Raw genomic sequence first — 14,331 nt, forward strand, 5'->3', positions numbered from 1 at the left:
TTAGAGATAATCTCATCAGTCTTTTGCTACTTATTTACTGTCCAGTCACAGGCTGGGGGCAGGGAGGTGACATAACATGAGCAGAGAAAAGTCAGGTCACCAGGACATGGTGCACGGGTGGATTTACATATTCAGGGTGTGTTACTGATCCTTAAGCTGGCCATAGATGGTTTGAAACTTGGCACATTCAGCAGGAACTGGTCAATCCATCCATTGATTTGTTGACAACCAACATGTCAGTTTTCTAGCATGCAATTTTAGCCAGCAACTATAGATGTTACCTATATTCATTGCTTCTCCTGGCAGGCACAACTCCCCAAACCACCCCCACTGACTGTGTTGAAGGGGGAATTGAGAGATTTTCTTTCCTGCAAGCCATGGTAGAAGGAAAGGAAATCGCAGCATCTATGGCCTGCCTTACTAGTATATTTACAAGACATCAAGTGCCCCACTGTGAACCTCAACTGAGTAACTTGGTGAGATCTTTATCAGATGAGAGTAGTGATCCCTGGGACAGGTTTGGCTGGAATAGGCAATTTTCTTCTTATATCAATGATACCTAATGACCCCCTGAAAATACTGCAACATCTCCTGTAACCTTTTTAAAGGTAATATAAAAGACTCCTTGAAGTTATAACTTATGTTTCATCCATACTGTTTTTTCATGCTCAGTTTGTAGAGGGGCAGACTCAAGGGAATGCCTAACAATGTGGCAGCTGCAACATCTCCTAATGAGCAGGGTGCTGATAGGCAGATATACACCAAAGGATGCTTTGCCATTTTATATACAGTCAGTGTTTTGCTATGCGCCTTGGAGTCCTCAAAGTGCCAGATACAATTTCCGACTTGGGCCAACATTTTAAAATAGGCCTTGTCTAGCCTGCTATGCTGAATCGGCCATTACTAGCACTCTAGTGAGCTGGACGGGCATAGGACAAACTGCCAGTGTTGGAACTCAAGTCATAGATTGTTTTCAATGTTCATCTAGAAGTATATCAAGACTGCATGAAATGGTGCAACTTCACTGGGGCAGTATACATTATTTTGGGACAGGTTTGCATTGTTCCGTGGTAACATATTGATGGAGATCATTGGCCATCACTTAGGGCATCTGGAAAGGCCAGGAAGTGCATGTAATTTTTTGGAATACAATTACTTGACCTCGTGTTGGTATAATGGCAAAGAGCATTACCTAGTCATCTAAGTAACAAGCAGCTCAGCAGGACCAATGCAACACGTTCACATTGTTTCCCTTATCAGCATGTCTTTGCTCAAATTTTCTGTACACATTAAGGGAATCATCATTGTCGAATCAAAATCAAGGTCGTGGGGAATTCTAGCCAGAGAAATTTTGCATTCTACTTTCAAGTATGCAGTACTGAAAAAAACCTAGTTACCATCATTAATTTCTGTATTTATTGGCGTACAACACTTACTGTATTTATTGGCGTATAACACTCACTTTTTTACTCTGAAAATAGAGGATAAACTGTGCCTGCGTGTTATACACAGGGGGCTGTGGAAAGTTTTTTTCCTGAAACTTCCCTCATAAAGTTAGGGTGCGTGTTATACGCCGATAAATACGGTACTTTTTTACCCTGAAAATAAAGAGTGAACTGTGCCTGCGTGTTATACGCAGGGGGTTGTGGAAAGTTTTTTTCCTATAACTTCCCTCTTAAAGTTAGGGTGCGTGTTATATGCCGATAAATACGGTATTTAAAGCAGTTTTAAACCCATATTTTTTTTTTTTTATATATATATATATTGCATCTTACCATTCATTAGATGTGGTGGCTGCATTCGTTTTTTTTGGACTTTTGCCCTCTGTTCTGGTGATCTGGCGAGCAAAACACACCTCCTGTAGCCTACATTCTGGATGAATGAGCGCAGGGGCATCAGATTTATTTACACTAACAAATTGAAGCCAAAAGCTAGCTAACACGTTATAGGCAGGTTTATCTTGGGATAAAGATTTTACATAAATAAAAGATAATCATTGGAAGCACCCCTGTCAGTAGTATATGGTTTGTCGCCACCAAGTGCTACATCTACAGGACAGCTTGTTCTATTGAAATACAGACTTGTTGGCAGGATAACCAAGTGAAAATAAAGGAAGGAAAACAAATGCTGCAACCACATCTAATGCCTTGTACACAGAACCATGTTTCCCGGCGGTAAAAAGTCCGCTGGGAATCCCAAGGGGAAAACCAAGAACCTGCTCGGTAAGTTTTTCCCCCTATACACGAGAGGTTTTACAGCCAGGAGAATTTCAATGGAGCTTTGGTCGGGAATCCCGGCTGTGTGTATGCTCCATCACAGTTTTTCACATAGTAAAACTGCCGGGAAAAAGACCCCTGGGAATCTCGGCGGGAAAAAAAGAGAGCTGGTTCTCCTTTTTTTTTGTTTTCTGCAGTTTTCCTGTCGGGAAAACTGCGATGGAGCATACACACAGCTGGTTTTCCCGGCCAAAAGCTCTCATGGCAGTTTTCCCGATGGGAAAACCGGTTGTGTGTACGAGGCATAAGTATTGGTAAGCTGCAATATGATAAATGTTAGCTTTTGGGTTTAATACTGCTTTAAATTGTAGCATAACACACTTAGGAAATACAGAACTTAGAAAAAGGCATTTGCATAACCAGGTTAGCAAACAGCAAGACTGCGATCCTGTTTCCTTGTAATTCTTTATAATAATGTCTGTTTTTTCTTTCTCGTTTTTAAGGACTTTGTATGAAACGTTTTATCAAATCAGAGTTTGAATAATGTTTTCTCATATAATTTTAGGTGGAAATGAGTCCCTTGGAAAATGCCATTGAAGTCTTGGAAAACAAGAATCAGCAGCTGCGAACTTTGATTAGTCAGTGTCAGACGCGGCAGATGCAGAACATTAACCCACTGACAATGTGTCTGAATGGCGTTATTGATGCTGCGGTTAATGGAGGAGTTTCTAGGTATCAAGAGGTAAGTTAAGTTATGCAGGAATGTAAATCCGAATTGTTCATGTTTTTCATTTGCAGATTTAGGTAAAGACAACCTTTTATGCAGATTGTAAATATGCTTATTTGTTGTATTAGGTTCTACTAAATACGGTAATTAACACAATTGTTCTCTACTGTATATACAGCCAACATGCAAATTCCACAAAGAGGTGTAATTAATACCATACTACAACCTCAATATAGAGAAGAACCTTCTTTTAAAAAGAGGCATGCTTTAAGAGAATCTTTTTTTGAGGGGAGATAAATAGTTGTTAATCAGAAATGTCAGTGTTTTGGGGTTTTTGCACCTATTTATCTAAATCCCTTGCACAAGGAACAAAGGCAAATGTAAGTTGGCGAAAAGAGGCTGTTAACAACTATACAAATTAAGGTCCAATTAAGGTTTCGAATTTCGAAAGAATTTTCTTTCGAAAATCGTATCAAAGAATTTTCGTACGAATTTCGCACCGTTAGTGGGCTGCAGCAACAGCCGATTTTCGTGCGACAATCAAATTTGAGGAATCCGACATGTTGGAATTTTTTTGAAAAACAAACTATTTTCTGATCAATGATGGGAGAATCGTGCGAGAAATGTAATAGAAAAAAAATGCGCATGTGCAAGAAACGAATATTCCCGGAGAGAAACTAATATTCCCGGAGAGAAAAGAATATTCCCGGCAACATGAAGGTTTGGTTGGCCGAATTTCGAAAATCAATGGTGGCATCATCGGATCACAAAAATGAACGTTCTGATTTTGAAAAGAAAATTTGTTCGAAATTCGACCGTGTATGGCCTGCTCAACACAGAGATACACCGCCCTGAACTATGAAAGCCAAATGTGAAGCAATTACCGGCACTCCCACTCCAGGTACTCTGATTCAGGATGTACTTCCTACACCCAGAAACGAGCTCAAGTATATGAACAAAAGAGCCGCTATTTCTGGAAATTCCATCTGCAATCTTTATTTCAGCATGACCATGTTAAAATTACCTCATTTTAATATGGTCATGCTGAAATAAAGATTGCAGGCGGAATTTCCAGGAGTGCCGGCTCTTTTGTTCATATATTTATACAAATTATGGTGACATGGGATAAAAGCAACCAAAAAGCCCTCCACTCAAAGTGATATTAAAGGCAGATTATTTTTTTTTTTATCTTTTTAAATAACAAACCCATTATACTTGCTCTGTGTAATGATTTTGCACATAGCAGTCCAGATCCTCCTCCCAAGTCCTCCGACAGCGCTCCTGGCCCCTCCCTCCTGCCGAATGCCCTCATACTAAGCAGCTTGCTGTGGAGGCACCCGATCAGGCTTGCTCCCGAGCCACTGCTTTGTGTGTCCATTCAGCCAGGTCCCACTGCTGTCTCAGCCAATGAAGAGGCAGAGACCCGGTAAAGCCGCTGCTCGCTGGATCCAGAAGAGACACCAGTAAGCATTAGGGAGGGCTGCTGCACACAGAAGATTTTTTACCTTCATGCATAGAATGCATGAAGTTAAACAAACTTGAGCCTGTACAGCCACTTTAAGTAATGGGGAAACCCTATAGAACCTTATTGAAAAGTACATGCATTACTCCCATCACAGATTCCAAGTATGAAGCCTGTGGCTAATATCAAGATACGTTTATGTACTTTTAGCAGTTATATATAAATCCTATATTAACAGCTGAAGAAAACCCCAGAATCTGATTGCGAGAGCTAGCACCACCTCTCTCTTGCTTTTTGTGCTATCAGCAGTGTGGCAGTGGGCCTTGTGAGTCCCAAATGCAGTCGAAGGCTACAAGACAGACTAAATACAAAGTTTATTTTTTATATCTGTGTATTTCACAAATTACTGGAAATCTTGACTTTCACCATTGTGGACCCAATCTATTGAACTCTAGATGAGTCAAATAAGGGATACAATTAAGAAATCTATTTCTGAATTTAATCATTTTTGTAAATAGAAGTATCCTCAGTTGTGTTTGCCCTAAATTCTTTTTCAGACTTGTCAGATCCCTGGGGTGTGATCTTGGCCTCTTCTAGCTTCCACAGTTGACCTAAACCAAAATGTAGATTTTTTTTTCTAGGGTAAATATTAATGTGGTTGTAAAGGCAATTTTTTTTAATTTAACTTAACGTAACAAACATGTTACACCTACCTGCTTAGTGCAGTAGTTGTGCACAGAGCTCAACTACTGCACGCTTATTATGGAGGCTGACAAAGAGAAGGAGGAGCGACGCCTGCTCCTCCTCCTCTTTGTCAGCCTCCATAGTAAGCACTCTCTATGGGGGCAGACGTGCGAGTTTGCTCCCTAACCAGGCTGTGTGTCTCCATAGGCACACAGTTTGACTTGGCCCAGCCCCCTGCTCACTCCTTGTAGGATTTGATTGACAGTAACAGGAGCCAATTACTCCCTCTTTGCCTGTGAGGGGAGAGAGCGCACAGCGATGCGGCTTTTTGGCCCAGTACTAGATCAAAAGCGGAGCCAGTTAGGTATTTAGGGGGATGGGGGAGCCAATTCTGGAAATTCATTTTTTTTTACCTTCATGCATAGAATGCATGAAGTTAAAGAAAAAAAACCTTAAGCCTTCATAACCACTTTAAGCCAAAGGTTGGCAACCTCTGTACTTGCTTAAAAACTTGCCGTACTAGTGGAAATCTATCCCACACTCATCATAGAGATAGCATTTTTTTTTAATAATATCATGGGGCATATTTCTTAGCTCACAAATCCCACATGTAACTAGCCAGGGGCTGCCTTATCCCAAGTGCTGAAAAAGTGCAAATAAGCAAAAAGGTTTTAAAGAAAAGCATACAAATTTTTAACGGAGCACACAATCAACTACTTTCTCGCATTAGAATGGGCTACCACTGAAAATGCTGGTGTAAGAATCTTTAACACTTTCACAAAATGAGTGCTTCTTATTATCATTGTGTGCCATAAATCTGTAATGCAGCAATGGGTTTATTCAAAACCAACCTCCCTGAGATCTTATTTTAGATAAAGACAAAACATTTCCAGAATAGACTGAGTAAAGAACACATTTTTTGAAGTGTGGAAAAGCATTAATTATACTGGTCTCCTCCAATACTACACAAGGTATTTCCATTTTATTTTACAGCATAATTGGTTTCTATTTAGAACAATCTGAAACAATCCCCCCAAAATACTGTATCTTAAACACAAAATGCCTTGAAGATCCATGTGTGTTCCGCTCAGGATCTCAGAAGGGGTGTAAATCCTTAACATCCACCACTATGAGTGCTGGTCTGGGAGGGAGCTGGTACCGACTCCTGTAATTACTGGGTATGAAAAGAGTCTCTCTTAGCCATACATCTGAAGGATCCCTCTGATCAATGTGTTAGTGGCAACCTCAGCCTGGACTCTGACCAGGCCACGCCCACAATGTGTTTCACTTTGCCTCTCGGAGCTTAGTCATTGGGACCTCAATTTTTTCATACCCACAAAATGCCTGGAGTTTGGCAGCTTACAGACACCAGAATTGTAATCAGTGTTTGGGAGACTAGTCTGTCCTAACCCTTTTCCTAAACACTTACCTGGCTCCGTGTCACCGCTCCAGTGCTCTACCTTTGCTTTCACTGGAGAAAATGAGGGCAGCAGTGCCATAGGCTCCTGCTGCTGTCTGTAAAACTCCTGTTGGCGAGAGCAGGGATGTGGCTTACCAACATTGCATGTGTCCGTAGATGCACACAGCCCAACTCCAGGGCGCACATGCACAGGTACCGCCTTAGCATCCACCTTGCTACAGGAAGCACCCGAAGGTGTGAAACCTCTCTGAAGCCTAAAATCTAGAATTTCCTACATACTGTAAAAACTAATATGCTATAATGTGTTTAATGAAAACCAAGGGTTCTGAAGCTTGCATCTTGAATTCATTTGTTGCTTTGAAAAGGTCTTACAGTTTATGGTTACATCTGGTATCATGTATGTTTCTTTTAGGCATTCTTTGTGAAGGAGTACATCTTCAACCATCCTGAAGATGGAGATAAGATATCACGTCTGAGAGAACTAATGCTTGAACAGGTAATCACACAATGTCCCTCCCTTTCCGCTGCTGCTGTAACATTTCAGACTTGTGTAGTAATACAACAGCTGCAATGAAAAATGTAGCTTCTTATTAATGTTTGTAAACACTTTTTAGAAGCATTGATCAAAAATGCAGTGTAACATTATTACTTTGTATTTACTCTGTTCCCTTTATATTTCTAATATACACCATATTACGAAAAGTATTGGGACACATGCCTTTACATGCACATGACCTTTAATGGCATCCCAGTCTTAGTTCGTAGGGTTTCATTATTGAGTTGGCCCACCCTTTACAGCTATAACAGCTTTAACTCTTCTGGGAAAGCTGTCCACAATGTTTAGGAGTGTGTCAATGGGAATGTTTGACCATTCTTCCAGAAGCGCATTTGTGAGGTCAGGCACTGAGGTGGACAAGAAGGCCTGGCTCACAGTCTCCACTCTATTTCATCCTTAAGTGTTCCCCTCACTGGAACTAAGGAGCCAAGCCCAACTCCTGAAAAACAACCCCACACCATAATCACCCCTCCACCAAATGATTTGGACCATTGCACAATGCAAGCGGCCCCATTTTAAACAATGCTGATCAAAATGCAAGGTGCATGGCATATGTGCAGTTCAGATTGACAGCTTACCAGATATACAGTTGGTAGCAATGATATTACAAAACTTCCTTTGCACTAATATATTGGTGAGTGAAGGGGCATTTCCTATATTTGAAGCGAAGACATGCTCCTACTTTCAACTTATCTTGTTGGTTAATAATTTATCTAAGATGCCTTATGACGCCTTCATAAAAACTACAATTTGAAAAAAGCAAAAACTCAATCCAAAGTGTATGAAGAAGAAAAAGTCAAACAGAATACAGCTATTTTTATGTATCCTTAAGTACATCTAAAGGCTCCTTTGTGACAATCTAAACTGGTCCCAGATCCTATGTAATGCACAGGTTTCATAAAAACCTTCTTTACCTCTCCTGAGTAAGCCAAGTCGTCTATCTTTTATGCCTCACACTCTCCCATCTCACTACAGATCACATTGTGAGAATATCAGAAGCCAAGGCAGGGCTTTCAGTTCAAAAGACGGCAGTGGTATGTGTGGCCAGCTGATGATTGACGAGCTACAGGCTTGTGGGTGAGCAGTGGGAATACTAATAAATGTTCCTCCTGCAACATCTTTTTATTCATATGTAGTACAAGGATGCACCATTTATGTCAAGGTGTCCACACCCATCAGAATTCAGGAGCAATGCAACATGGGTGCCACCTATCAAAAGAGGTCCCAGGAGTTGGACTTTACTGGCAAGATCAACAGATATTTGTGAGACTTGGCAGGGGGACTAAGGGAAAACTGTAAGCTCAGATATTCTTACAATTAAAGGAGAATTGCCGCCAAAGCTCGTTTGCCAGTACTTGTCATGTGGATCACAGGAGTGCAGTTCGTTCTGCACTCTTGTGACCAGTTTTCAGCAGACAGCGGGCTGAAGCATGCTGTCTGCTAATGTCACGCAGCTGGTCCAGGCTGGGGAAAGATCTTGATCATATGGTTGGGATCCACCCACATGCCTGGACCACCACTTGGCTCAGCCTCTCAGCAAGCCGCTGACATCCTGAGCCAGATGCTCCCGCCCCCTCCACAGCTCAGCACTCCATTGAGTGCGTGGAGGTGGGGGCAGAGCAGAGAGTCAGTGACTGATCAGGGAGCTGTGAGAACCAAGCGATCGGCAGTGTTTGATCACTACGGTTCTCAGCCTTGGAGCAATCAAGGGACAGCTGCAGCATCGGACCGATGCTGCTTCCAACTAGATAAGTATAATTCTTAAAAATAAAAAATGTCCTAAAATTCTAAGTGCCGCAGCTACATTTTTGTTATTGTTGGAGACCTTGGTTCTACCTTGCATAATTAGTCATTGCCATTAACTAATGGGTTTTATTTTCCCTGGTTCTTTTAGGCTCAGATTTTAGAATTTGGTTTAGCAGTTCATGAGAAATTTGTGCCCCAAGATATGAGACCTTTACACAAAAAGATGGTGGATCAGTTCTTTGTACTCAAGTCAAGTCTGGGAATACAGGTATGTAGGCCGTTAAGTGGCATGTCTTTTTTTAATACATTTTGTTTTTGTTCCGTTTTTTTTTTGTATTTATATACGGATGAAAGTCTGACACTGAATGATGGATTTGAATTGATGAGTTCGAGAGAATCCGAAGCAACACTGACATCTTTTGGTTATTATGTTTAACTGCATCTTCCTTTGATTAAAATGTATTGTTTGACTGGAGTGAAGCCGCAGGTCATTTATGACCATTGCCTGTGTAGCAGCAGAATTTGAAATTCAAATCATAATGTTCTCAATTATGCATTTCCAATTTTGTGTTCTAATATCTGTTTGATTATCAGGATTTCTCTGCCTGTGTACCGCCCAGTCCTGTCAGTTTCCCAAATGGAAGCCCTTGCATACCTAGAAACTCTGCACCTGCCATTATGGGTCCAGAGGCTTTACGTGTGGTTCCTAGACGAAGGTAAGCTGCACATAGTAATCTCTGCATTGTGTAAAAAGGCTGTTTTATCCTGTATGCATAGATCCTTCCCTCCCTGCACTGCCTATCTGGGGAAGGCCAGCTAACACCGGCAGAGTAGCCAACCTGCACATGCTCAGTTGTATCTTTTATGCTGGAGAGCACATTTACTTGTTGAACCGAGCTAGCCAGGTCACATGATATTGACATCACACATGTGGGCGTGTATACAGTCTGCAGTGGAAATTTCCTCCCTTCCGGGAACTCTCAGCACTGGGGGAACTCTGCAGTTTATCATGTAACCGTGGTATACAGATCATTCAAAAAGGTATATATCACTCACACACATAATAAATAAATATATATATATATATATATATATAGGAACTTTTATATATTTTCACATGTGTTCATATTTTTTTTATTTTTTTTAAGGTGTCACATAAATGAGCGTGTTCTCCCTGTCGCCTAAAGTTGATCAACTTGCCTGTCGATCTTGCATTGCTTTGTTCAACCCTTAACTAGTGTAGTAAAATACAAGTGGCAGTGCCTTAGTTGCTTTCTGCTTTTGTCAATAAAGAGCAAACCACGTTACTGAGATTTTATAGTGTAGAAGTACAGTATTATAGCCTATAGACACATATCAATCAGCTGTTGTATTTGAAGCACTGAGCATTACTGAAATGGCTCATTATTGTTTTTCCCTTTTATTTTTCATTTAGTCCTTTAAGTTATCCAGCTGTAAATAGATACTCTTCATCCTCGCTCTCATCACAAGCCTCAGCAGAAGTTAGCAATTTAACAGGACAGTCTGAAAGTTCTGATGAAGTCTTTCACATGCAGGTGAGTGATTGCTCTTAATATGGAAGTTCTGAAACTGCAGTGAAGCCACCTTATTAGAATTTGGGTGGAATTAGACTTTTTGCATGCTGTGTTCACAGATATTCTTAACCACTTAAGGACCTCCTCCTGCACATATAGGTCGGCAGAATGGCACGGCTGGGCACAGGCACGTACCTGTACGTCGCCTTTAAGAGCCCAGCCGTGCGTCGCGCGACCTGGTCCGAAGCTTCGTGACCGCACCCGCGGGACCCACGGACCCGATCGCCGCTGGTGTCCCGCGATCGGTCACAGGAGCTGAAGAACGGGGAGAGGTGTGTAAACACACCTTCCCCATTCTTCTGTGTGGCAGTGTCACTAATCGTCTGTTCCCTGTTATAGGGAACGACGATCAGTGACGTCACACCTACAGCCACGCCCCCTACAGTAAGAATCACTCCCTTAGGGCACACTTAACCCCTTAGCGCCCCCTAGTGGTTAACCCCTTCACTGCCATTGCCATTTTCACAGTATCCGTGCATTTTTATAGCACTTTTCGCTGTAAAAATGGTCCCAAAAGTGTCCGATGTGTCCGCCATAATGATCGCCGCCATTACTAGTAATAAAAATGCCATAAAACTATCCCCTATTTTGTAAATGCTATAACTTTTGCGCAAACCATATCAATAAACTCTTATTTTTGGGGGGAAAAAATGCAATAAGTAGAAGAATACGTATCAGCCGAAACCAAGGAATTTTATTTTTTTATTTATTTTATAGTTTTATATATTTTTTGGGGATATTTATTATAGCAAAAAGTAAAAAATATTGTTTTTTTTTTTTAAATTGTCTCTCTATTTTTGTTTATATAAAATAAAAACCACGGAGATGATCAAATGCCACCAAAAGAAAGCTCTATTTGTGTGAAAAAGGATGCCAATTTTGTTTGGGAGCCATGTCGCAGGACCGCGCAATTGTCAGTTTAAGCGACGCAGTGCGGAATCGCAAAAAGGGGCAAGGTCCTTAACCTGCATAATAGTCCGGGTCTTAAGTGGTTAAAGAGGATCTTCAGTCTTAAAGAAAAAAATTGTCAGCAGGTACAAATATTGTAGCTGCTGACTTTTAAATAAAGGACACTTGCCTGTCTAGGGATTCAGCGCTGTCCTTGCCTGGCCTAGTTTTTTTCTGGTTTTAAGATACCCGGCGTTGGCATGTTTACAAATGGGAAGCCAGCTGTGACTCATTTCAGCTTCACATCCAGCTTCCCAGTGCACATTAGCAAGCCTCACAGCCTCCTGGGACCCGTGACATGTCCCAGAAGGTTGTGGATGGGGATGTGGGGAGAACTTTGCGCCGATCGTCTAAGCAGTCAAAGCGGAAGTGGGAGCGAGTCCAAAAGTGGGAGAAGAGGGGAGAAGAAGGTGATAAAGTGGAACTTCCTATTTAGGGTGAAGTTGTACTTTTAAGTTGTAGGCATGTAGTATGTTGGGATAAAGGTGCAAAAAAAAGTATTTGTATTTCAGCTATACAGTTTATAAACTGATACATGCTAGTTAACAGATCACCACTGTTTTTTTTTATTGTTGCTGATTGGCAGTCATTGCAGACGAACATTTGGATACAGACAGCTCTAGTTAGTTCAGTATGTTTTTTCTCAAGAGAAACATCTGCTTTGAGCAAGCAGATCAAGCACAAAATTTGAACTTCGAGATTTTCAGAACTTTTATGCAGTGATCTACAAAAGGGGAACCTGCCAAGGATATTCTCTTTCAGAGTGGCGTTATTAGTCTAGTCTTTTATTTTTTATTTCTATAAAATTCTCCTATAGGGCAGCCATTTCTGATCAATACATTTACTAAACTCTAATTTTAGGCCCACTAATATTATCCGCTTTACAGACAGCGGATAACATTTGCTGTTACAATTGCTTTACCTCCAGTGTACCCCCTAATGTTCTACTACTTCCCAGCAGTGGAAAACGTGTACAGTTGGGTCCATATATATTTGGGCACAGGCACAATTGTCATACTTTTGCCTCTGTATGCCACCAGAAAATAAGTAAAATGAAACAATCCAAATTAATTTGAAGTGCAGACTTTCAGCTTTAATTCAAGGGGTTGAACATAAATATCAAGTACAAATATTAGGAACTGCAACCATTTGTATACACAGCCCCCCCGTTTTCAGGTCCTTAAATATAATTGGACAAAGGAATATACTGTATTTATTGGCGTATAACACTCACTTTTGTACCCTGAAAATAGAAGGTAAACTGTGCCTGCGGGTTATACGCAGGGGGCTATATAATGTTTTTTTTCCCTGAAACTTCCCTCTTAAAGTTAGGGTGCGTGTTATACGCCTGTGCGTGTTATACGCCGATAAATACGGTAATCATAAATAAAATGTTATTTTTTTTTATATTTTGTTGAGAATCCTTTACTGGCAACTCTGAGTTTCCTCCTTTCTGATGCTTTGCCAAGCTCTAACTGCAGCGGTCTTCAGTTGTTCTTTGTTTGTGTTGCCTTCAGCAAGTGAAATGCATGCTCAATTGGGTTCAGATCAGGTAATTGACTTGGCCATTGCAGAATATTTTACTTATTTTTCTTCAAAAGCTCCTGGGTTGCTTTTGCAGTGTGTTTTGGATCATTGTCCATCTGTGACGCGCCATCCAATCAACTGCTGCATTTGGCTGAATCTGAGATCACAGTATATCTCTAAACACTGCATAATTTATCCAGCTGCTTTTGTCTTCTGTGATATCATCAATAGACACCAATGACCCAGTGCCACTGGAAGTCATGCATGCCCATGCTATTACGCTGCCTCCACCATGTTTTACAGATGACGTTGTGTGCTTTGGATCATGAGCTGTTCCATGCCTTCGCCACACTTTTTTTTCTTCCTGTCATTCTGGTAAAGATCAATATTTGTTAAATCCATCTAAAGAATGCTTTTCCAGAACTGGTCTGGCTTTTTTAGATGTTTTTGGCAAAGTCTAATCTGGCTTTTCTATTCTAAAGGCTTATGAATAGTTTGCACCTTGTGGTAAACCCTCTTTATTTGCTCTTGTGGAGTCTTCTCTTGATTGTAGACTTTGACAATGATAAGCCCATCTCCTTGGGGAGTTTTCTTCACTTGTCTGGATGTTGTGAATGGACTTTTCTTTACCATAGAAAGGATCCTGCGATCCACCACTGTTGTCTTCCATGGACGCCCATGCCTTTTTATGTTGCCGAGTGCGTTTTTCTTTCCTCAGAATGTACCAAACTGTTGATTTGGTCACTGCTGCTATTTCTCTGAATAATTTGATTAGTTTTTGAAGCCTTACTTACATGTTTAACTTGCATGAACAGCTCCTTTGAATGCATTCTGTAGGTTCACAGCAATCGATTACAAATGCAAATACCACACTTGGAATCAACTCCAGAACTTTTACCTGCTTAATTGAGGAAGAAATAACGAATGAGTAGCCCACACCTGGCCATGAAACACTGTTTGATTCAATTGTCCAATTACTTTTGGTCACTTTAAAAAAGAGGTTTCAATGCGCTTTATTCCTAAACCCTTCCTCCGATTTGGATGCACATACCCTCAAATTAAAGAGAGCACTTTCAGCCCATATCTATTTTATAACTATAGCTTGGATATGTTTTGGTAAATACCTGAAAAAAACTAAAATTGTGTCAAAATATATAGTTTATGGACCTAACTGTATATCTGCCAATGTTCCACAAGGCACTGCTTGTTGCCTTGACCACCAATAGGAAATGCAGGACATTCTACATTCAATAGACACCAATGACCCAGTGCCACTGGGAGGGCATGCCCATATATATATATATATATATATATATATATATATATATATATATATATATATATATATATATATACACAGGTGAAACTCGAAAAGTTTGAATATCGTGTAAAAGTTAATTTATTTCACCAATGCAACTTAAAAGGTGAAACTAATATATGATATAGACTC

General features: G+C 40.6%; 1 protein-coding gene across 2 annotated transcripts in view; it reads left to right on the plus strand.

The window, feature by feature from the left end:
• Positions 1–14,331, plus strand: part of DOCK4 (dedicator of cytokinesis 4) — a 407,978-nt gene that overhangs the window by 362,107 nt on the left and 31,540 nt on the right. For both annotated transcript variants that reach the window (XM_040343815.1, XM_040343816.1), the window contains 5 exons: positions 2,782–2,958; positions 6,922–7,005; positions 8,960–9,079; positions 9,406–9,527; positions 10,247–10,367. In XM_040343815.1, the coding sequence (XP_040199749.1) occupies positions 2,782–2,958; positions 6,922–7,005; positions 8,960–9,079; positions 9,406–9,527; positions 10,247–10,367 (624 nt within the window). The remainder of the gene's footprint in view (positions 1–2,781; positions 2,959–6,921; positions 7,006–8,959; positions 9,080–9,405; positions 9,528–10,246; positions 10,368–14,331) is intronic.

The sequence above is a fragment of the Rana temporaria genome, chromosome 3 (assembly GCF_905171775.1).
Source record: "Rana temporaria chromosome 3, aRanTem1.1, whole genome shotgun sequence".
Taxonomy (NCBI): Eukaryota; Metazoa; Chordata; class Amphibia; order Anura; family Ranidae; genus Rana; species Rana temporaria.